General features: G+C 31.0%; 1 protein-coding gene across 7 annotated transcripts in view; it reads right to left on the bottom strand.

The window, feature by feature from the left end:
* Positions 1 to 852: 852 nt before the first annotated feature.
* Positions 853 to 22890, bottom strand: part of LOC108482106 (MADS-box protein AGL24-like) — a 32894-nt gene continuing 10856 nt past the window's right edge. For 5 of the 7 annotated variants that reach the window (XM_053029358.1, XM_053029353.1, XM_053029355.1 and 2 more), the window contains 3 exons: positions 1925 to 1966; positions 1674 to 1843; positions 853 to 1122 (listed from right to left, as the gene is read on the bottom strand). In XM_053029358.1, coding sequence (XP_052885318.1) covers positions 1107 to 1122; positions 1674 to 1843; positions 1925 to 1966 — 228 coding nt within the window. In that variant the 3' untranslated portion in view covers positions 853 to 1106. The remainder of the gene's footprint in view (positions 1123 to 1673; positions 1844 to 1924; positions 1967 to 22890) is intronic. The other 2 variants (XM_053029360.1, XM_017785210.2) reach the window with 1 other exon arrangement.

Genomic DNA, 22890 nt, shown 5'->3' on the forward strand with positions numbered 1-22890 from the left:
ACAATGGTGTTCTACATCTTTTGCATGTTACCACAGTATTCCTCTTAATAAATAGAGAATTCTTACCTTTGATAGAACATGTGTGTCTCTCAGGAGTAGTCTTAGGATCTATATACGATAAGGAATAGTAGAGAAAGTGGCTATCAATCAAAGAGCACTTGAAAAAGGAGAAAGGAGAAAATATAACACTAATTGGTAGGATCAGAGAAGCCCAAAAGCTACCCAAAAGACGAAACAGAGGACCAAAGTGGAGTAATTAAGGAACATAGATTATAATCCGATGTAAGTCTTCAATACCCTCAAAATACAAAGATAATCAAGTTATATAAAACACCAGAAAGAATAACCCAAAGAACCCCCAATAACCACAGCAAAGACAAACAAAATCAATCCTACCAAAAGAGATAATAGAAGCAACTCAAATAGTTAAAACACAGGTAAACCGATATAAACTAACTTACCACCCCCTTACCAGAACTATAGTTGAAATAATACACAATATCCACTGTGAAAGAGTCTGTAAAAGGTATTAATTAGACAAAAGACGGGATGATATCATACTTTGCAGAAGTCGCGGATAAAGCCTCAAAAAGGAAAACGCTCTCCCTTTTCGAGAGATAATCCATTCAAATTTGTTAACTGCGTTGTAACTGGAGCCATAATTACCATGAAATTATTTTAACAATTTTTTGTTCACAAGTTGTTTTTAACATGATTTACTAATAGTTTATAAATCCACATAATTTCCATGCATTAAATATAAAAAAAAAACTATTAAGTTTGAAATTCAAACCTAAAAATATGAAGAATCATCTTTTAAAAGTAGCTATATAAAAAGCTAACTTAATCAGATTCTTCTAAAATCCATTATCATCATTATTAAGCTCCTTTGGACTTTTGTTAAGAGAAATACATCCACGTACATAGAATACTAGAATAAGTTTAAAGTAATTTAAGGTAAATTATCCAAATTCAAAACAACATACATATTATATGTTTCATATTTGCTTTAAACTTGAAACATAAGATAATAGAAATGTATTCTCGCAAAAGTTCAGCTTTTATCCTTTGCTAGAATTTGATGCGTCGCTGCTAATCTATATTAGCTAAGAGAAGGGAAGCCTACAAAAAACACGATAAAGAAAACAGAGAAAAAATATTTATCAAACATTTGTTGATTATTCTATAAAAAAAAAAGCTAATTCTACTCAATTACATTTGATCATACCAGAACCCTAAGCTTGATTTAATTGATTCATAGTCATTCAATAAATCAAATTTGAAACTATAACATCTACAAACCCTTTTTGTCTTCACAAATCATAGCTTTATTTTTCATCCTAAAAAGCCTGATCACAGCCTTTTCCTAGAATGTTTTTTAGTTATCTCCAATTTAATTGTGTGATTAAAAGTAGTAGTAAGCAACTGGTATCTGGCTTTTATCTTTTAAACTTTAATTCTCATAATTTAAAGCATGCATGTTTTAAGAGATTCTTTTGATTAGATCTCGATTATTTCAGAGTTTACAAATTGGATCTCAAACAAAAGATGCTATCTTTGTACTTATTTTTTACATTTACAAGACCCGGAACAAAATCTTACTTAAGGAAAGCTGAGCTCCTTACCGCTTGATTTAACAAAGAATGGTTGGAAGATATTAAATTTTAGCTTACCCTAGTTTAAGAGAAGTATCTGAGCTATCATCTTCCAATGAAGGGCCACTACTACAACTATAAACATCATTGACAGATTGTGATGACATGCCTTCTTCTTGAGTTGCAACTTCTGAATCTACTAAGACAAGTCTCTTGCCCTTGCACAATGACACCAACTGAAAACATCCCTAAAATCTTTTGTCAATAATGCTATAATTAACTTGGAAATTGGAGTATAACATATTAACAGGTACCAAACTACTACTTACTTTTTCTTTAAGTAGCTTGTTTTCTTCCTGCAATTGTGCTCCCTGTCATTTTCATCAAAGAGGAAAGTAAACACATCAAGGAAATGAAATTTTCCTAATGACTAGCATAAACCTGACAATGCTAGACATGATAAAAGACAAACAAGAAAAGAAAGAAAGAAACTAAACCCATGATAGGAGATAAGATCAAAAGGCAAATACATCAAAGGAGTAGTTGGTTCAAGTAATTTGATATTCCTACAAGTTATGTGAGATTTTGACATAACATTCCAACGCTTAGATTCTAAAAATTACCTTGTGCTACTAACTTTATAGTCTGAATAGTGTCAAGATTGCAATATATAAAAAGTAATTTCAATACCACCTCTTCCTTACACAACCTTATATTCATTTTATATCATAATTTATTTAAAAGGAAATTGTGTTTCTCTCATCTTTTACTAAGAAAATATTAGATTTTATTTAAATAATTGAGATCAATTTTAAAATATATATGGCCATTTAATTATTATGATGATTTGCATTTGATTTTCTTAATAATAGATGACTAGTGCAAAAATTTTAATTTCTTTAAGTTTACTAAGTTTACTCTTAAACAATGTGCATGAATCCATTTTAACTAAACCATTTTACAACAACTTAAATTTTCTCAATCATTCTCATTTATAAAAATCTCAAAATAAGTCATTACACGCATGGTTCATATACCTTGAGTTCATATTATTCATACGAAGTTCCTTTAATATTTACAAAAACTAAATTAGAATGCAATTCATATCCAAAATTATAAATCTACGTAATTTGTATGTTAATAATTCTTAAAGTTATTTCAACTTCTTTTTTATACACATTAAAAAATCTTAAAATTTCTATATCAATGACAATTTTATTAAAATGTGCTTTTAGATAATCTTGCATTCTATTAATTGAATCGAACAAGATAATGTAACCTAGCTAATAATATGTTAAGTAACCTTATATTCTAGCAATCCTATTATCAAAGATAATATTATTTTGTGAACCAAACAATCCATAACACGCATATCCATGTAACATAAATAATTAACTTATCAAAATTTTTGTAAATATAAATAATTTAGACACAAATATGACATGAGAAAACATGTGATTGTAAAGCCTAAATTTTCACTAAACTTGAATGGTTATAATTGTAAATTGTTGTAGATCTAACATTTCAAGTATTTGTAGCAGCACTCTAATTATAGCTTTTAATATTGGATTCACATCTCAACATGATACATATTTCTTAAAACATATTGTCAAATTGGTCATCTTTATAAAATTACAAAGAAGCATATTTGGAGCAATCCCGTAATTATAGTTTTTAACATTGGAACTATCTCTAAATTGAATCGCAACACCAAATTCGTATTGTGGCAGATTAATATGCAAGCTATTCTTGCGCAGATAGATCTAGAGGATGCTCTGCTAAGTATAAATAAGATGCATTCGACATTGATGGATGAAAAGCAAAAGTGTAAGGATCGAAAGGCTTTGACGCAATTACATCTACATTTGTCTAATGAAATTTTACAGGATGTGATGAAGGAGAATATCGTTGCTAGATTATGGATGAGGCTGGAACAACTATGTATCCCAAAAGCTCTAACCAGCAAACTCATATGAAGCAGCGTCTTTATACTCATCATTTGAAGAAAAGTGTGTGTGCACGAACACTTAACAGTGTTTAAAAAAATTCTCTCAGACCTTGAGGCCTTGGAGGCTCAGTATGATAAAGAATTAGTGTTGGTTTTGCTTTGTTCGTTACCCCCGCCTTATTCAACCTTTAGAGTCGATTTTGTATAACCACGAGTCTATCACAGTTGATGAGATTTATGATTCTTTAACCTCGTATGATAAGATAAAGTCTCTTGTGGTTAAACTCGCTCTCAAAGAGAGGGTTTCATTGTTCGAGGGAGACAGAATTGGAATATTAATAATGATCGTGGAAGGACATAGGATCAGAATCCTCGTGGTAAATCTAAGGGAAGATCAAAGTTTTTAAACAAAAGTAAAACTTATAACATCTGTAAAAAGAAGGAGCATATTAAATCTGAGTGTTATAAGCTGCAGAATAAGATCAAAAGGGATGTTGCGAATCAAAAGAGCAAACAAGCGGAAAAATCCTTGATTCGGTAAACTTGTAGCTAATGTTGTAGAAGACTACAACGACGGTGAACTTCTAGTCGCTTCTGTCAACAATTCTAAAGTGAGCAAGAAGTGGATCATTGATTCGGGTTGCACCTTCCATATGAGTCCTAATCAAGATTGGTTTACAACTTACGAAACTATGTTTGAAGGTGTTGTTTTGATGGGAAATAATGTTTTGTGTAAAATCGCAGGTGTTAGAATAATTAAAGTTAATATGTTAGACGGGGTTGTCAAACACTTGGTGATGTGCGACATGTTATAGAATTGAAGATAAATTTGATTTCGTTGAGTACTTTTGATTCAAAAGGGTACAAATACACAGCTAAAAGTGAAGCTTTGAAGATTTTCAAAAGTTTTCTCGTTGTGATGAAAGGGTAGAGAAAGACTACCAAGTTATATGTTTTGCAAGGCTCTACAGTTACTGGTGATGCAACTTTCGCTTCCTCTTCCTTACCAGATGATGATATTACTAAATTTTGACATATGCGCCTAAGGCATATGAGTGAGAATGACATGATAGAATTGAGCAAAAGAGGACTTTTAGATGGGTAAGGAATTTACAAACTGAAGTCCTGTGAGCACTACATTTTTGGGAAGCAAAAGAGAGTTTAATTCACCAAAGGAATCCATAACACGAAGGGAATATTGGATTATATTCATTCTGATATGTAGGGATCATCTATAGTGCCTTCGAGAGGTGGGGCAATTATATGCCAACACTTATTAATGATTTTTCTAGAAAATTTTAAGTATTTTTCCTGAAGCAGAAAATCATGTGTTAGAAAACTATGATTGAAATATAGATTGGAAAACAAATAAAACACCTCCGCACAGACAATGACTTAAATTTCTGTTCTGATGAGTTTAATGAACTTAAATATCTGTTCTGATGAGTTTAATGAACTATACAAGTCAGAAGGGATCATGAGACAATTGGTAGTTCGTCATACTCCACAGCAAAATAGTGTCGAAAAATGAATGAACATAACAATCACGGATAAGGTTCGATATATGTTGTCGAATGTCAACTTACCAAAGTCATTTTGGGCCAAAATAATATCTACTGCATGTTTTTCGATCAACCGATCACCATCCGTTGTCATTGAGAAAAAGACTTCACAAAAGGTATAGTCTAGTAATCCTGCTAATTATTCTAATTTAAAGATCTTTGAGTGTTTTGCGTATGCTTAAGTTGATAATGAAAAATTAGAATCAAGATCCATTAAATGTGTTTTCCTTGGTTACAAAGCTAGTGTAAAAAGATATAATTTATGATGTCCTAAAAGTAGAAAAGTTGTTATTAGCAGAGATGTTTTTTTTATAAAACTACTATACTATCTAACTTATCTCTTAAAGACTCTTCTAATAAAGAACAACAAAATCAAATGGAGCATAAATTAATCCCAAAACCACAATAGAGTCGACTTATCAAGCCAGTACATATATTCAGAATAGAGTTGCTTCTTCAACACAATACTCTATTGCTAAACCTCTAAAGAGGTACGCCGAGGCTGACCTAGTTATTTATGCTTTAAATGTGGCTAAAGATATAAATGCAAACCAAGAGCTATCTACTTATTTTGAGGTGGTTAGCTGTGAAGACTTAAAAAAGTGGATGTTTGCTATGTAAGAAAAGATGGAATCACTCTACAAAAATAGAACATGGGATATTGTATAACTTCCTAAAGGAAAAAATGATGTTCGTTGTAAATGAGTGTTTAAAAAAAAAGAAGGGACTCCATTAGTTGAAGAACCTAGATATAAAGCAAGGCTTGTTGCAAAAGGGTTATAATCAAATTTTAAGTGTGGGCTTCACAGATGTGTTCTCCCTAGTTGAGAAATATAGGTCAATTCGAGTTTTGCTTAGTATTGTAGCCATGCATGATTTAGAACTTGAGCAGTTAGATGTAAAAATTATATTTTTGCATGGAAAACTTGAGGATATTTACATGCAACAACTAGAAGATTTTACAGTTTCAAAAAAAGAGAACTATGTTTGCTTGCTGAAAAAGTCCCTTTACGGTTTGAAATAGTCACCAAGGCAGTGGTAGAATAGGTTTGATGCATTTATGACTTTTCATGATTTCAAAAAAAGTAGCTTTGACAATTGTGTTTATTTTAATAAAAATAGTTATGGTACTTTTATATATCTACTCCTCTATGTTGATGATGTGACACCCCTAATTTGACCCTAGTCGAAAAGTGGTTTCGAGACCACAAGACCGAGTCATAAAAATAATTAGCTGTCATATTTGATGCTAATTATATGTACATATGCATGTGTGAAAATTTCATGTTTGAATTTTGTTAATTGTGAGTGAATTTTATTAAACAGGACTTATGTGAGAAAATTTAGAAATGTGCTAGGCAAATGTAAGTGGCCTATTTATGCATGTTGCAAAATAATTGTACTTGCATGTCAAATTCCCCACTCTAGAGGAAGTGGCCGGCTATGATGGTATGGGATACAAAAAAATATGCATTTTGTATTAATATTATAATGACTACATGGTTTTATAATAGGAAATAAATATTAGAAAAAAAAAAAGAAAGGAAAGCCATACATACTCACCTTGTTCTTGCCGAATGTTGGAGAAAGAAAGAAGAAATATGCTTTGAGGATTTCAGCAAGATAGCAAACTAAAAATCCAAAGTATGTGCATTGGGTCATAGAGGAAATTGAATCAAAAATTGGTTGATCTTTGTCCTCCATTGCCGTAACCTAAAGGGAGAGAGAGGAAAGTTTGGTTGCTTTGATTTTTGGCTTAGAAGATGGCTAGAGTAAGGTATGTGTTGAACGATTCTTGAAAATCTATGCATGTTTGAGATGATTAATTCAAACTCTACTTATCCCATAGATTAAACTTAGAATTTTGAGGTTTGAGGTTCGGTCAATAAGCTTGAAACTTATAGTAGTTTGTTTTGGTAAGCTTGGTATATGGATGTTATATGTTTTGGTATTAGATGGGAAATGGTTGATGTAATGATCATTATTGTATACATTTTCATAGCATGTTTAATTGGTTCGGCTAAGGTTTTGTATAGGTAAAACATATATGAATTGGTGGTTGTGTTTAATACGGGTAGTAATATGTGAACTAGCGTTCAATGATATAAGGCTGTGTTCGAATGTGATTAAGTTAATGACATTCGGTTATGAGATGGATGACATGAATTATATTTATGAGCTACATTGTGATTCGACACTTACGAATATATGCATATATTGAATTGGTTTGATGTATTAATTGAATTATATGTTATAAGACAAAACGATTGGAATAAGGTAATTGAAAATTTGGTTGTAAGTATTCAGTTACCATGATAAGACACTCGTTTATGTCATAAAAGTTAGTTTCATAAGCGAACTATTACATGGTATTAGCATACATAAGTGTTTGGCATTATTGTGTGACTTATGTAGTTGTCTTGAATTTGATATCCGGTGTTGATTTGATTAATCACTTTGTAAATATTTATAAAAATATTAGTTTGAATAAAGTATCGATATGTGATTGCCAAATGTGATTGTTAAGTGAATAATATTGGTTAAGTACTTCACAAATCTATCGTTTTAATTAAGCTTAAGAGCAAAGAGGATCAAAGTCGGATAGGGAAAAGAGGAAGTAAACGAATAGCCGTGGATATCTAGTCGTCGACCACTTTCGAGGTAAGTTTTAAGTGATTAAACGTTGAGTAAATTTAATCATAATAGGACATAATGAGTTGATTTAATAAGATATGATGTGGCCATGATATGTCTTAAACCCAAATGGTAAGTTCATAAGTGTTTGGACTTGGAAATTTAAGAGCAAATTGTAATAATTTACTTGGACAATGTGATAATGTGATTTTAGAAAATCACTATAAATTGTTGGTGTGGAATTATAGTCTGAATAAAATATGTAATCAAAGCTTAGTTGGTCTAGTTTCTTATAAAAGAGACCGTGGAAGCAAAGAAATTTCCTATAAAGAGATATTTAAAGTTATGCGGACGAAGGTCGAAATGACTCAAAATCCCTGCTACATTTTTGGAAAATCATTATAATTTGTACAAAAATGGTTATAAGATAAGATTTATATTCTTAGACTCCTTAATGAGTCTAGTTTCAAATGGAATCAAATAGAACACATTATGAATTCTGTACAATGAAAAATTTGATTCAGAGCGAAGAGTGGTCGATTAGTCAAACAAGTGAAACAGGGAAACTTTAAGAAAAATCGGTATTGATTGGCCAAACCAAAAATTCTGAAAATTTCATGGATGAAAGATATATGAGTCTATATTCGATAAAATTAACGGCAAGTGATTTGGAGTCTTGTAGCTCGGGTATAAATAATTTAGTGACCATTGCTCGGAAAAACATTTCGTAGCGAATATGTGATTTTGTTGTAAACATGGATAAAAACTTGTTTTAGTTGCTCATAAGCTATTGATTGATCCCATACTTGAATTCTAAATTGTGATATTGTAAAATGATACATGAGTGTTAGATGGATCTTTGATATCAACATTTGTGAAATTGTAAGTTTATGAGTATTCGAATATGAAATGATAGTATGGCGTGAAATTAAATTATTCGTTAGAAAATGATTGATGTAGATTCGGCCAAGACCAAGTCTGTACATAATAATATATGCGATAAGGCCTAATGGCCGATGTGATGAATGTGAAAATGTATATATATGTGATAAGGCCTAATGGCCGACGTGATGAATGTGAAAGTGTATATATATATGTGGTAAAGCCGAATGGCTAATGTGAATGTTGTAACATGTGATTAAGTGTACATGAAACTTCGAAATATGTTTCGGGTGAGACCCGATGACTACGTGTGAAGATTATGTCCGGGTACGACCCGATGACTACGTGTGGAGATTATGTCCGGGTAAGACTTCGTAATAAGAATTGCTTATAAATATACGCAATGCAAAAGTTTAAATAGGTATGTACTCCAAGTTTATATATGATGCATACGAGAGCAATCTATGGGACTATTCCTATGATTATGTGACATCGGATTAGTGTGAGAGGTTATGTGAAATCATACGATATATCTATGTCACATGAGCTCACTTTTATGTGAGAGTTTATCTGCCTATTGTATATGATGAGATGTGCATATTCGGTAAAGGGATGGTATGCCCAAGGAAGAGTGAAATAAAAATACGAACAACTATGTTATAATTTGATTGTTATCTGTTGACACCTTAAAACTTACTAAGCATTGTAATGCTTACTCTGCTTACTCTGTTTCCTCGCCTTATAGGTCTCATTGCGGTTACTACTGCTCGGGATCGTCAAGAACTAGTCACACTATCACTATCCACCGTTTGGTACTGCTATGTTTTGGAATATCTTATGGCATGTATAGAATAGACTAGTAGTGAGAGGATATTTTGGTTAATGTATAGGACTACTCTTTCGTTTGTTGGTCATAGACCCTTTGATTTTGTATAAATTTGGATAGCCATGCGAAAATAGCTTATATACACTTTGGCATGGTATCATAATCATTTTGTATGTTGTTCATTAAGAGATGTGGAAATGTTTGGAATCGATTAGCCCTTGGAATGGTTAATCGTGATCATCTTTTGTGCCATGTATGCTAAAAGGGCTAGTTGAATCAAGGAAATTATGAAGTAGGTAAAATCTACCTTAAGGACAGAGGTTGACAATTTGCAGTGATGTGGATGTGAAAAATCACTAAAAATAGTAGGAATAGAATTAAATAATGAATAAATTATGTAAATGAAACTTGATGAATCTACTTTCATATGGAAGAAACGAAACGGTCATATGAGTTGTAGGTTAAGAGACATTTAGGTTTTGGTGAAACAGGGCGAACGGTTTCGGATTCCCTGCTTCGACTTTGGAAATTCATTGTAAATTAACCAGAGATAATTAGGAGTCATGCCATATATGTATAGATTCCTCTTTGAGTCTAGTTTCTATAGAAACAAACGGCATCGATATTGAAGCCCATGCACAGGAGATATCCAGGTCGTAATGCATGAAGGTCAGTGTAGTCGCACCTGTAACAAAGGAGACTTTAACTAATAAACTGTACTAATTGGCACGACCAAAATTCTAGAAAAAATTTTAGATGCATATATGAGTCTAGTTTCAGGGAAAAATTACGAAACTGGTTTTCGAGTTTTGGAACTCAAGATATGATTTTTAAAGTGGCAGTGATGCAGTTAGTCAACTGCTTGGAAAATTTTTAAAATAGACTGCGAAAGTGAATGGTTTAAGCCGTTAACCCCTCGTGTCCGACTCCGGCAGCGGACTCGAGTACGAGGTGTTACAGATGACATGTTGATAGCAATGAAAAACAAATGAGGAATAAGAAAGGCCAAAGCCTAGCTTAGTGAAGAATTTAAGATGAAAGATTTGGAACCAGTAAATAAAATACTTAGTATGGAGATTATCAAATATAGAAAAGCAAGTAAATTGTACCTTAAGTCTAAATGGGTATATTGAGAAAGTTCTTTGCAGGTTCAATAGACAGAATGCTAACCCTATTAATACTCCTTTAGCAGCTCATTTCAGACTTTCATCGGCTTTATCTCCACAATCAGATGATGAGATTGAGTACATGTCACATATTCCATATTCTGGGCAGTGAGATCTCTCATGTATGCTATAATTTGTTCACATCTAGATTTATCATATACAGTCAGTGCAACTAAAAAATACATGGTGAATCTTGATAAAGAACATTAAAAAGCAGTTTAATGAATTTTAAGATACTTACGAGGTACTATTGATGTTTGCTTACAATTTGAAAGAACTAGAGATGGAGTCATTGGTATGTTGATGCTGATTTTGCTCGAGACCTTAATAAAAGATCTCTCACAAGTTATATCTTTACAATCGAAGATTGTGCAATTAGTTGGAAAGCCACTTTGCAAACTACAGTCGCTTTGTCTACCACTAAAGTTGAGTACATGAAAATTACTGAGGCTTATAAAGAAGCCATTTGGTTGAAAGGACTTTTTAATGGACTCAATAAAGACATTCAAATCAATACATTATTTTGTAACAATCAAAATGCCATCTTCCTTACAAAATATCAAATATTTCATGAGAGAACAAACCATATTAATGTTTGGTATTATTTTGTTCATGATATTATTTCTCGGGGTGATATTGTTATAAACAAAATTAGTACTCATGAAAATCCTGCAGATATGATGACTAAGTCACTTTCCATAATCAAGTTTGATCATTGCTTAAACTTGATGTTCATTGTTGAAGTTAAACCCTTAATGAATTTTTCAGAAGAGGTGAACTTGATTGTTGAGAGTTCACGATGAAAAACTTGTTTATTGAAGAATTCGTGTCAAAGTGGAGATTATTAGATATGTGACCCAAATTCATGATAAAATAAAATACAAGTGGTAAAATACAAGTGTGCAAGAGAAGTTCAAATAGAAGTATATTGTCTCTGTTTAATGTTGATTTGAATAATTTATTTTAACCTTACTGCATTACTTCTATTTTATTTTTATTAGAATATAATTTTACACACCTATAAATAGACATAGTCTACTCTTGTATTCATTCGAATTCAACATATTGAATTGTCTTCTCTTCTACCCGTGATTTTTTTCCTTGAAAGGGTTTTCACGTAAAATTTGCGTATTCGTTATTTTTTGTTCTCTTTTCTTTGTGATATATTGTCATTATCAACGTTCTTTCACACAAATTTTAATGGTAATCTAAACAGATACAAATCTTGCTTCATTGTAAAAATATCACAAGTGTACCACTCTACTTTCAATCTCATCATGAAATTGACAGCATTCATTTCATCTTATTACATGATGTACAAAACAATTAGACTCTACATTAGTTAGATGTAAACAATGCATTTCTTCAAGAACATCTTCGTGAAAAAGTGTATATGAGACAACTACTAGACTATAAATATCTCAATAATCCCAACTATATCTGTGAAATAAAGAAAGCTATTTACAATCTAAACAAACACCCTATTTATCACTCAAATTCTCCTCTGTTATCCGTCACCGAAAGGTACACTTAATCATATTTTAATGTATATGGATGATATTCTCGTGGTTGGAAACAACTCTAACATTATTCAACAAGTCATTTAAGACCTTGCAACTCATTTCTCTTAAAGATCTTGGCTCTTTAACATATTTATTGGACATTATAGTCATTCTAACTGTAGATGGAATTTTGCTTTCTCAAGTTATGCACATCTCTGATATTCTAACCACTTAAAAAAATTCTAAATGTAAACATGTTTAGACACTTATGAGTTCCAGGTTTTCTTTAACTTTTGATAATGGTGCTCTTCGACTCTTCCAACTAATGAAACTCTCTATCATTAAATTATTAGTAAGCTCCAAAATTCATCACTCACTAGACTTGATCTTAGCTTTATCGTCAACAAATTTCCAATTTTATGCATGATCTAATGGCTACACACTATCATTATGTTAAATGACTCCTTTAGCATCTACAACAAACAATCATGACTTGAAGATAATAAGTCTACCCCTTGATTTTTATTTACTCTAATGTGGACTCAACAAGTGATATAACAAAATCATACATCCACTTTTGACTTCATTTAGTTCTTTGGCCATGTTGGTGTGTAAGGATAAAAATAAACTTTGAAAAATTAACCAAAGCTTCAAAGCGTGTATCAATGTCACTTTTTTTAAAGTTCTATTCACCCCCAACTACATTATGGTGTGTAAAAGAATTACTAACATATGTACCACAAGGATAAAATAAAACCCAATGATTGGCTATGTTTTGCACTGACGGAAATAATCCACTAAATACTTACTAAAGCATAGCAAATATATCAATTTTATAAAAAAATTATTGCAATTTTTTTATAAAATAATATAAAAATATAAAAATGGAAAAATAAAAATAAAATTTGTTTCGTGATTTTTTAATGTTTCATACAAATAAAATTTCACTCTTATTTATAAGTCACATGTCTTTTCATAGAGATATAACTACCCAAATAGATAGTCATATCTTTAGCAATAAATATAATTATTCAATAGATATTTATTTAAATAATTATAACTATTTGTTAATAATCAAGTAACATAATTTTGAATTTAAGAGACAACTTATCACTATAAATAGTAACTTTTGGTTAATAATCAAGTGACATAATTTTTAAATCACTTTTAATTTTACAATTATAACCATTAAAACATTATAAATATTTTGAAATTGTTCCAACAATCTCTCTCATTTTCAAAATGTTTTAGATTTTGATAATCTTGAAAATTTTGCATAAATGAAGGCGTCTTATGATTAAATCTTCACTTAGCGAAAACATTAAAGTTAATTGAAATTGCATTATAGACAATACTTTGAATCAGCTCTTCCATTTGATTAATCGAGCACATCTCACAAAACAATTCCAACACCAATCAATACACAATATCCAAAGACATTATTATGACCATGTCTCTGTAACCTCTTTTCATAAGTGTTGTTAGAGTCAGACCCTTGAGCTTTTAGAAGTATACACGCACTCACACAGGTAGATTTCATCAAAAGTGTTCTTGTAATTATAACAATCCAACATCATTATGTTATGCATCTATTAAGAGTATAATACTCTCACCATTTCTTTATCATTACATGTACCTAAAATTTTTTAACTTCGGATGATATATTATATATTATTTTATAGTGCTAGTAGTCGCCTACTAATGATGTATTGTCTCATTAAACTTAAGACTTGACATTATACTAAGCGTTAAGTTTCCATCATGGGTGAGTCAAATATTATAAGCTTGTAATTCATCCCTAAATTTCTAAAATTTCAACATAATTATATCAATTATCTGTACCACATGCTGAAACTTTATTTGTGTCTAGAAATTCACAAGACCATCATCTTGATGTTCAATTACCTATTCTTTCGCAAAAAAATGCAACCAAGAATATCTCTTCTACTACTGTTAAATTACAGTGATCACTTTATCTTTTCTTATAATGACAATTTTATATTTGGCTACTTTATTTATTTATTGATATCCAAAAAAAAATTAATTTCACAATCACCAAATATATGAAACAATACATCATGTCCTTTTCACCAAGTTGTCATAAAGAGGTCTCGAATCCCTTTGATGAAACTAAAAATATTTGTCATTTGTCATAGTTTCTTTTCAAAGTCAGTATATGACTTTAGAACTTTATTGCATTCATAGTCAAATAACATTTTTCTTAATAGACCATATATTTAGGTGCAACATATATATTTATATTATTAGACCATCAATTGTCCAATAAGTGAATATAAAATTACACATTTATTCACCCTTCATCATGAAAATTGTCAATTATTTTCTAATTATGATCAAAATCATATCTATCACCTAAATGGGTCAAATAACATTTATATTATTATTTTCACATTCATGAGATCTTTGATTCATGCCTTCTAAAGTAAATTTCAAAATTTACATCTTAAAATTTTATAAAACCACGAGATTATAAATCATATCCAAACCATATATAAAAAATCACATGCACCATTGTAAATGTCCATGGTATGATCTCAATTTTAAATATATGATTATCACATTATATTATCACTAGAAGATTTCATGCCGAATAGTGATATTACTATATAAGAATGTTTTTCACTATTCTACATTGATTAGAAAATTTAACCATACATATGCATGTAATTTATTTCATTTCAAGTCAAAACCGCTTCTAATCCAAACTTTGTAACATAGAATAAAAATATGTAATCATATATAAAACTCGTCTAGTTTAAGGTTATTTAACAAAAATAACCAAAATTATTTAAATTATATGATCTACAAACTTTTGATTTTAGAAATGAAAATGTCTCACCAATATCATCAAAATGCTAGTTACTAATATCATGATTTAAATAAAAAATGATTTCACGTCTCAAATTAAAATATATATCATAAAAAGAAAGAAATACTTTTATACTAAAAATTTCACTCACAATTTGGATGGAATGAATTAAATTAATTCAACTCCAACCAAACATATATATAATGTACCATTAAGTACATAAGTGCCTTTCTGAAGAAGTTTACCAAATAGAATTTAGTTTTGAAATCATCAAATAAACATATGTTTTCGGCTTAAGGCAACAATTGAAACATTATTCCTTACATTGCTTAAAAATTTCAATAACTTCTTTTTTTTCTCCTTTTCATGATTGTAAAAATAACCAATGGTAACTATGCATGTACTCAAATCTAGAAATAAAGTTTAGCTATATTTGAATTGAAGTCCCTAGGTTATTTTTAAACTTTTTAAACCACCCCTAAGACAAGTATTTAGTACCAAGTTAAAAATATTTGGACTGCAATGCGCTTTAGAGTAATTATGGAATACTTATATGGCTGATTAGGGAATAATTGCAATGGAACTAAATAGTTAAATTGGAACTACACAGTTAGTAGTGGAGGACACAATGATCATGTTTGTAGGTTCTAAAACAATAAATTAGAATGGATGGCATGCAAAGAAGGTCAATATAAATCGAGGTAAATGATGTCTTTTATTGGGTTCTTTTCTTTTCTAGGGGTTATTTTTTAGTGTTCTCTCTCGATTACTCAAACGATGGGAAGGAGAAGATGAAATCGCATTTGCATTTTGTGAAAAGACTAGTGATTTAGTTGAGTATTTGCAACAATTACAAGCTGGTAAGTTTTTAAACCCTTCCGTATCTTTGGATAGAAAGAAAATGGAAAAGAAAACTTTTGGATTCTCTGTAAAATCCAAACCGGTGGATTGTAAGAAACCAAGCTTTAACTAGCTTTAAAATTTTTCTACATTTTATTTTATTTTGGTTTTGATGCTCGTGAATGCTTCTGTTTTGTTTGAATTCAGATGATTTCTTTACGAAGGAAGTGAAGAGGTCCAAGCATCATAAAAAAATTAAATAGTTGAAGAGGACACAGCCTTCTGGTATTCAGCTCGTGAATCCCTAAACTCAGACCTTCAATTTTCGCCTTGCATGTTTCAGTGCGTGATTTGGATTGTGATTCTTGTAAAATTATGTTGCATGTTCTACTAATGTCAAGCTGTGGCTTTGTTGTAAGATGATGTATGTTAAATGTTGGTATGCATATGCGTGTCTGGTTGCGAGCATAAGCTTGTGGTATTAAGGAGATATTTAGTAGGTAAATTACTACTAATTATGTTGTGTTGTTCAACAGTCCATTGGGTTGTAATGTGTTTTAGCGATTGTGGTAAAATGTTGGTGTCTTTTATTTTGTGCTAGCAAACTATATAATTAGTTGAATGTGTGATTTTGTGAGATGTTTGATAAAGTGTTTTATGGATAAAATGAATTATATATAGAGTTTGGGAGGTACGTGATGATTAGGGATGAAAGAATAAAGAGATGTCATGTTGCGCACTTTATGCCACATGTTAACTGACTTTGTGGAGGTTCGATTGAAGGGTACGAAGAATACGTATGTATGATATTTGGTGTTGTAGAGATTTAGTTGGTCTATAAGGAAATTTATACACACAAGTATATGATGACCCTACTAGGGTTCTTCCCAAGTATGAGACTCTGCGAAGTCTAAGGCTCTAAGTCTCATGTATGTATGCAAGTCCCATGGCCATAGGCACACACAAGGTAAGGCAATCCGCTAGACTTATCTAATGATTCAAGTTACGATAGCCCGTTAGACTTGTTCTCTAAGCTTCATAACAAGGTTATTCGTGGAAATTCTCCATGTGAAAGTCCACAGAACAATTCACATAAATGAATCCACATCTATATATAAGTATCTACCTATGGATCTATATGTATGAGTCTGCCATTTATGAGTTCGCATCAATGAATCTTCCATATGAATCTATATGTATGACAATCCGTTGAATTTACCTATGATTTAAGCTATGACAATCTACTGACCGCATATTCATATTTCAAGTTTAAGAATTCAAGAAGACTATCTTTCAAGTAAGAGTCTGCATGGATTATCTTTCAAGTAAAGAGTCCACAAAGACCATCATTCAAACATGAATTCACGTGGATTATTATCCAAGCATGAGTCCGTAAGGAATATCTTTCAAGTATCGGTCTGTAAAGACTATATTAGAAGTTAAAACAGACTGTAGGACTTGCCCTCAAGTTCAAGGATAAGTTGATCCACTTATACTCCGCTATATGAAAGTTTGCAAAAATAAATCCGCCAATAGTTTGCAAAAATAAATCTGCCAAGTGCGAGTCTGAGTGTCTAAGTCTTCCAAGCACGAATCTACTAGGACTATCCATCAAGCATGAGTTCGAAAGAACTATATGTAAGTATGAATTTGTATATAAGAGCTCAAGTATGAGTCCGTTGATATGAATACGCAGTTATAAGCCCGCAAGTACGAGTCCACATGAAGCAATAAGTGTGAATTCATAGGCATGTGTCTGGAGTGTGGTAACCAAGTATACTTTCGCAAAGATTTTACATCTTGTATAAGTCTGCGATGGGGCAATCCATCTAGACTTTCCGTAGTACATATGTTTACAGAAAGTGAAAGCGAACTATCTATTTAAGCAAAGTTTATTGTATGCATGCTGCATATATTCATACTTGAACTGTCTAACGTATTAGTTGTCTTTATGAGTGAATTATTCCAGGCAAGCTTTATGGGTGATTCGTATCATAAAAGTTGTTTAAATGTGCGAGTCATATGCCATATGAACTTATTTTATAGTGCAAGTTGTTGGTTGCGCAAACTGCGTATAAGTACAAGTTAAATCCCATGCGAGTTATGCTAACATGCTAAATGCATCATTGTGAGAGTTGCGAAAAAGTGCGAAATGTGTCAAGGCACGAGTTGTGCCAACATATGAGTTGTACCAATACGCAAACATGTCCATGTGCAACATATACATGGATTGGCCAATGCAATGGAGTAATCATACTATAAAATCATCTGACGCAAGTTACGTTAACGAACTCACTAAGCTCATCCTAAACTTACTTTCGCTCATTTGTTTTTCTTTTCAAGTATATAAGCTGTTTTGGAACACAAAAAAGGGACTAAGCCAGAATCCTCATGTGACAGCCCTAATTTGACTTTAGTCGGAAAGTGATTTCGGGACCACAAAATCGAGTCACAAAAATAATTAATTGTTATATTCTATGCTTATTGTATGTGTACATGCATGTGTAAAAATTTCATGTTTTAATTGTCATTTGTATGTGAAATTTATTAAATAGGACTTATGTGTGACATTTTTAAAATGTGATAGGTTAATTTTAAAATGGTCTATTAATGCATGTAATAAAAAAGGTGAACTTGCATGTCAATTTCCCCACTTTGATAGTAGTGGCCGGCCATGGTAATGATGATAAGCAATATGTGTTATGTAATAATATTATAATATAGTAATGGCTTAATTTATATAATAAAAAAATGTGTGTTAAATTAATTAAATGAATAAAATAAAGAAAAGAAATAAAATGTTCATCTTTTGATATCTTTGGCCGAAAATTCTAAGAAGAGAAGGGAGGGGGAAACAAGCACTCGGCTACTCCTTTCTAGTCTTGATTAAGGTATGAAATCCATGTTAGTTTTTGAATTCTTTTGCATATATTAAGCTAGTTACAAGTCCCTTACTTGCCCATGTCAAAATTTTGAGTTTGGTAGTAAAATGAGTATTCGGTTATAGAAGAGGTTTAAGGGGATGTTTGTTGCCTTTATGAATTAAGGAATAATTAGGAATAGGTGATGTTGGAACTAATTTAATGTTCATATAGATAATTTTGAATGATAGAAAAAAATCGACTTTTGCATTGGTGAAAATGCCAAATGTGAGCATTTATAATAGTTGAGTTATGCTTGTGTTTAAAGTGATGGATTGGAATGGATGCCTATAAGTGTTGTGAATAATTACTAGTAAATTAAAGTTTTCTAGATTACCTATGTCATTGCCGAATGTGTGGATAGTTGAAGAAAAATTTGTTAAAATGCTTAGTAGATGGATATTCGGTTATAATGTTGTGTTTAAATGAGCACGATGTGTTGTATTGATATTATGCTTAAGTGAAATTATAGAAATATATATGATGAATTTGATTTAGTGATATACATGTTTAATTAATATGTATACAAAGAATGTGTAAAAGAGTGAATTGGTAATAATCTCTTTGGGACAGCAGCAGTAAAGTGATTTTGGAAAATCACTATAAATTGTGAGAGTTGAGTTAGAAGCTGAATAAATTATGTAATTAAAGCTTGATGAGTCCAGTTTCTTATAAAAGAAACTATAAAAGCAAAAGAATTGTCGATAATGAGATACTTGAAGTAATGTGGGACAGAGTCAAAATGACTTCTAAATCCCCTATTCTGTTTTTATAAAATCACTATAAAACGTATAAAAATAGTCAAATGATGAAATTTATATGCTTAGACTCCTTAATGAGTCTAGTTTCAAATGAAATAAACAATGACATGTTTTTAATTCTGTACAATGAAAAATTTATTTCGTAGTGAAGAGTGGTCAGATTAGTCAAACAGTGAAACAAGAAAAATTTTAAGAAAAATCTGGTATTGATTGGCTAAACTAAAAATTATGAAAATTTTATGGATAAAAGATAAATGAGTCTATTTTCAAAGAAAATTTACGGCAATTGATTTGGAGTTTCGTAGCTCTAGTTATAAATAATTTAGTGACTGTTGCTCAGGAAGTCAACTTATAGTGAAATTGTGATTATATTGTAAACATTGATAAAAATTTGCTAATGAATTGCTTATTGATTTTTTATAAGCTTACTATAATTTGTATGTGTGAAAGTCGAATATTTATGTATTATATTCTGAAAATAATATTTGAATAGTCGATTAATGATTAGTTTAAAATTTGTTGAATTAAAGCTCAAGAGCACAATGGGACAATTTCGAATAAGGGAAAAGAGAAAGTAACCGAGTAGCCATTTCGCAACCGTTCAAATATATCCAAGGTAAGTTTTAAGTAGTTTCCTCTAATTTATAATTGACGATGCCACTATAAGAGTATAGTAGGTAAATTGTGACCTTTGGCTTGCACTTGAATTAAGATGTATAATAGATAATGCATGTATATGACTTATAGTTTGATGGCCACTTTGAATTTAAGATTAAATGATGAATAAAATGAGTGATATAAGATATAACCATTGAGCTGAAATGTAAATGATGATGTGCGTATCGAGTTTATATTCAAATGTAATATACGACTATTAAGTGATAAGATGACTGTCATGTGTTATGATCAAATGTGTATGAGATTGAAAATATCCGAACATGAGGTCCGCAGGCTATATGCTGAAAAAATATCCGAACATGAGATCCGCAGGCTATATGCTGTAAAAATATCCGAACATGAGATCCGCAGGCTATATGCTAGAAATATATCCGGACTTAAGGTCCGCAAGCTACGTGCTGGAAAAATATCTGGGTTAAAGACCAGCAGGCTTACGCTAGTAATGTATTTCGAGCTCTAAGATTTGACAGAACCGATGCTAGTAAGTTAAATAAGATTTCGATTTCGAATATCAGTGGTAAACATCGTTGCGTAAGTATTATATGTTTTACATGTTAAGGTTCATGCTATGTGCTTATATTTGAATTGATTTTTTTTAAGTGATTTAATAGCATCAAGGCACGAAATATATATATATGTGTGTGAATGAATTCGATATTTGAGGATAAGACAATAATATAATTGGTTAATGTAAATCACCATATTAAAGAACGTGATTAAAGGTATTAGTATAATCTATGTAAATAATGAAATATGTGCAAGAAGTCTTGTGTATACATACATACATACATATTCGGCCAAGGGGTTTTGTAACTAATGTACTGGTATATTTGGTCAAGTGAATTACAATTAAAATACAAGTTTTGTGATACTCAATGTTCAATTTTAATGATAAGCCTTAATAGTATGAATTGCTTAAAACTTACTAAGCCTCGAAAGCTTACTCTGTTTCTTATTTCTTTGTTTTATAGATTGTTGATTTTGGCTATCGACTCGGGGATTGTCAGCAGTTCTTCATACTATCGATCTTTTTGGTACAGTTATATTTTAGACTCGATATGGCATGTATAGGTTGGACTGTTGACAAAAATATGTTTTGAAATTGTAAACATCTTGACCGTATGAAAATGGCACTTATGAATTATAAATCTGTATGTATTCAGTTCGATTTATACTTGTGTTGGTAGATTATGTGATTGAAATTAAATGTTTAGCTTGGTAATACCTCATAGCCTATACCGGCGATCAGACACGAGCTAAGGGTGTTACACCTTAGACCTGATGTAAGTCTATTTTCTTTCGCTTGTAGCATGTACATATTGGGACAACCTATAGACTCGAGTTCTTATGCTCATACTTGTTATGTTTTTTAACCATGAAAATGATGTATAAATTTTAATGTCATGGATGATGTAAAAGATGGGTTTTTTTACATCTCACTTTAATATATGAAATTTATTTTGGCTAGCCTTTATTGAATTGTGGATACTAGATGATATTCTACAAGCTGTTTTGAATACGATAACCCTTCAAGTTAAAATTTAGTTTCGAGTTACATCCCCATTGATCGATCGTCTAATCAGACCTTGGGATGTTCCAATGCATATGATAAATTAGCATTTAACTTTATCAAAAACTAATCCATGAGACACTTATACTTTTTTCATAATAAGATTAATCTCAATAGAACATAACCATGAAACTTAATTTATGCAATAATAGTAAACCAAAAATTTAATGTACCTCTTATTTCTATAAGGATTTCTTCTAAATCAATAGTTAAATCAACCTCAGTGTTGTCCCCTTACTGATAGTCATCCTCGTATTACCATGATTGTAGTGGCATGTGAATGCATGGTGAACAAACACATTTAATTTCTCATAAATTGTTAAAATAAAACCTTAAAATTGTTGATGTGAGGGGGATAAAAATAAACTTTAAGATATTAATAAAGGCTTCAAGACGTGTATCAATGTCACTTTCGTTAAGATTCTATTCACCTCTACCTATATTATGGTGTACAAAAGAATCACTGAAAAATGAACCTTGAGGATACAATGAAGCCTAATAATTATCTACGTTTTGCAATGACGAAAACAATCCACTATATATTAAAAAAAGCATAACAAAGAAATAAATTTCTATAAAAAGTTAATGCATAAATCTTTTATAAAACAATCTAAGAATACGAAGGATGGTGAGATAATAGAAAAAATCTGTTTATATCTTTTTTTAGTATCTAACAAAGAAATTTCATTTCTATTTATAGAAAGTCTCATGCCTTCTCATTAAAACAACTACCCAAATGAATAACATAACTATTGAATTTAAAAGACAAACTCATCGTTATAAATAGTGACAACTTTTAGTTAATCAAGTTTTTTGTTCAGCTCTTTTCGAAATTAATTAAATTTACAATTATTCTTTAAACTTCATGTTGCCAAATCCACCCATTATAAACTCTTAACAATTTAGGAGTTTTTATTTTCTAAGCCATAATAAAATTTTATTAAAACTCCAATAGATGAAAGCAACTCTACACCAAAAAACACACACCAAGCCAAGAAGAAGATGAAGAAACATCATATAGCTAAAAGCTACCAACCACAAGGACAAGCCAAGAAGCTCCTAAGCACCACCTACTAACGAACAAGTTACACCAGATCAAAATAAACCCTAAAACAACCGAAAACCCCTCTTTGGTGCATCTTTATTCTAACCATGCTAGCATTAAAGGTATTAAA

This window comes from Gossypium arboreum, chromosome 1 (genome assembly GCF_025698485.1).
Source record: "Gossypium arboreum isolate Shixiya-1 chromosome 1, ASM2569848v2, whole genome shotgun sequence".
Taxonomy (NCBI): domain Eukaryota; kingdom Viridiplantae; phylum Streptophyta; class Magnoliopsida; order Malvales; family Malvaceae; genus Gossypium; species Gossypium arboreum.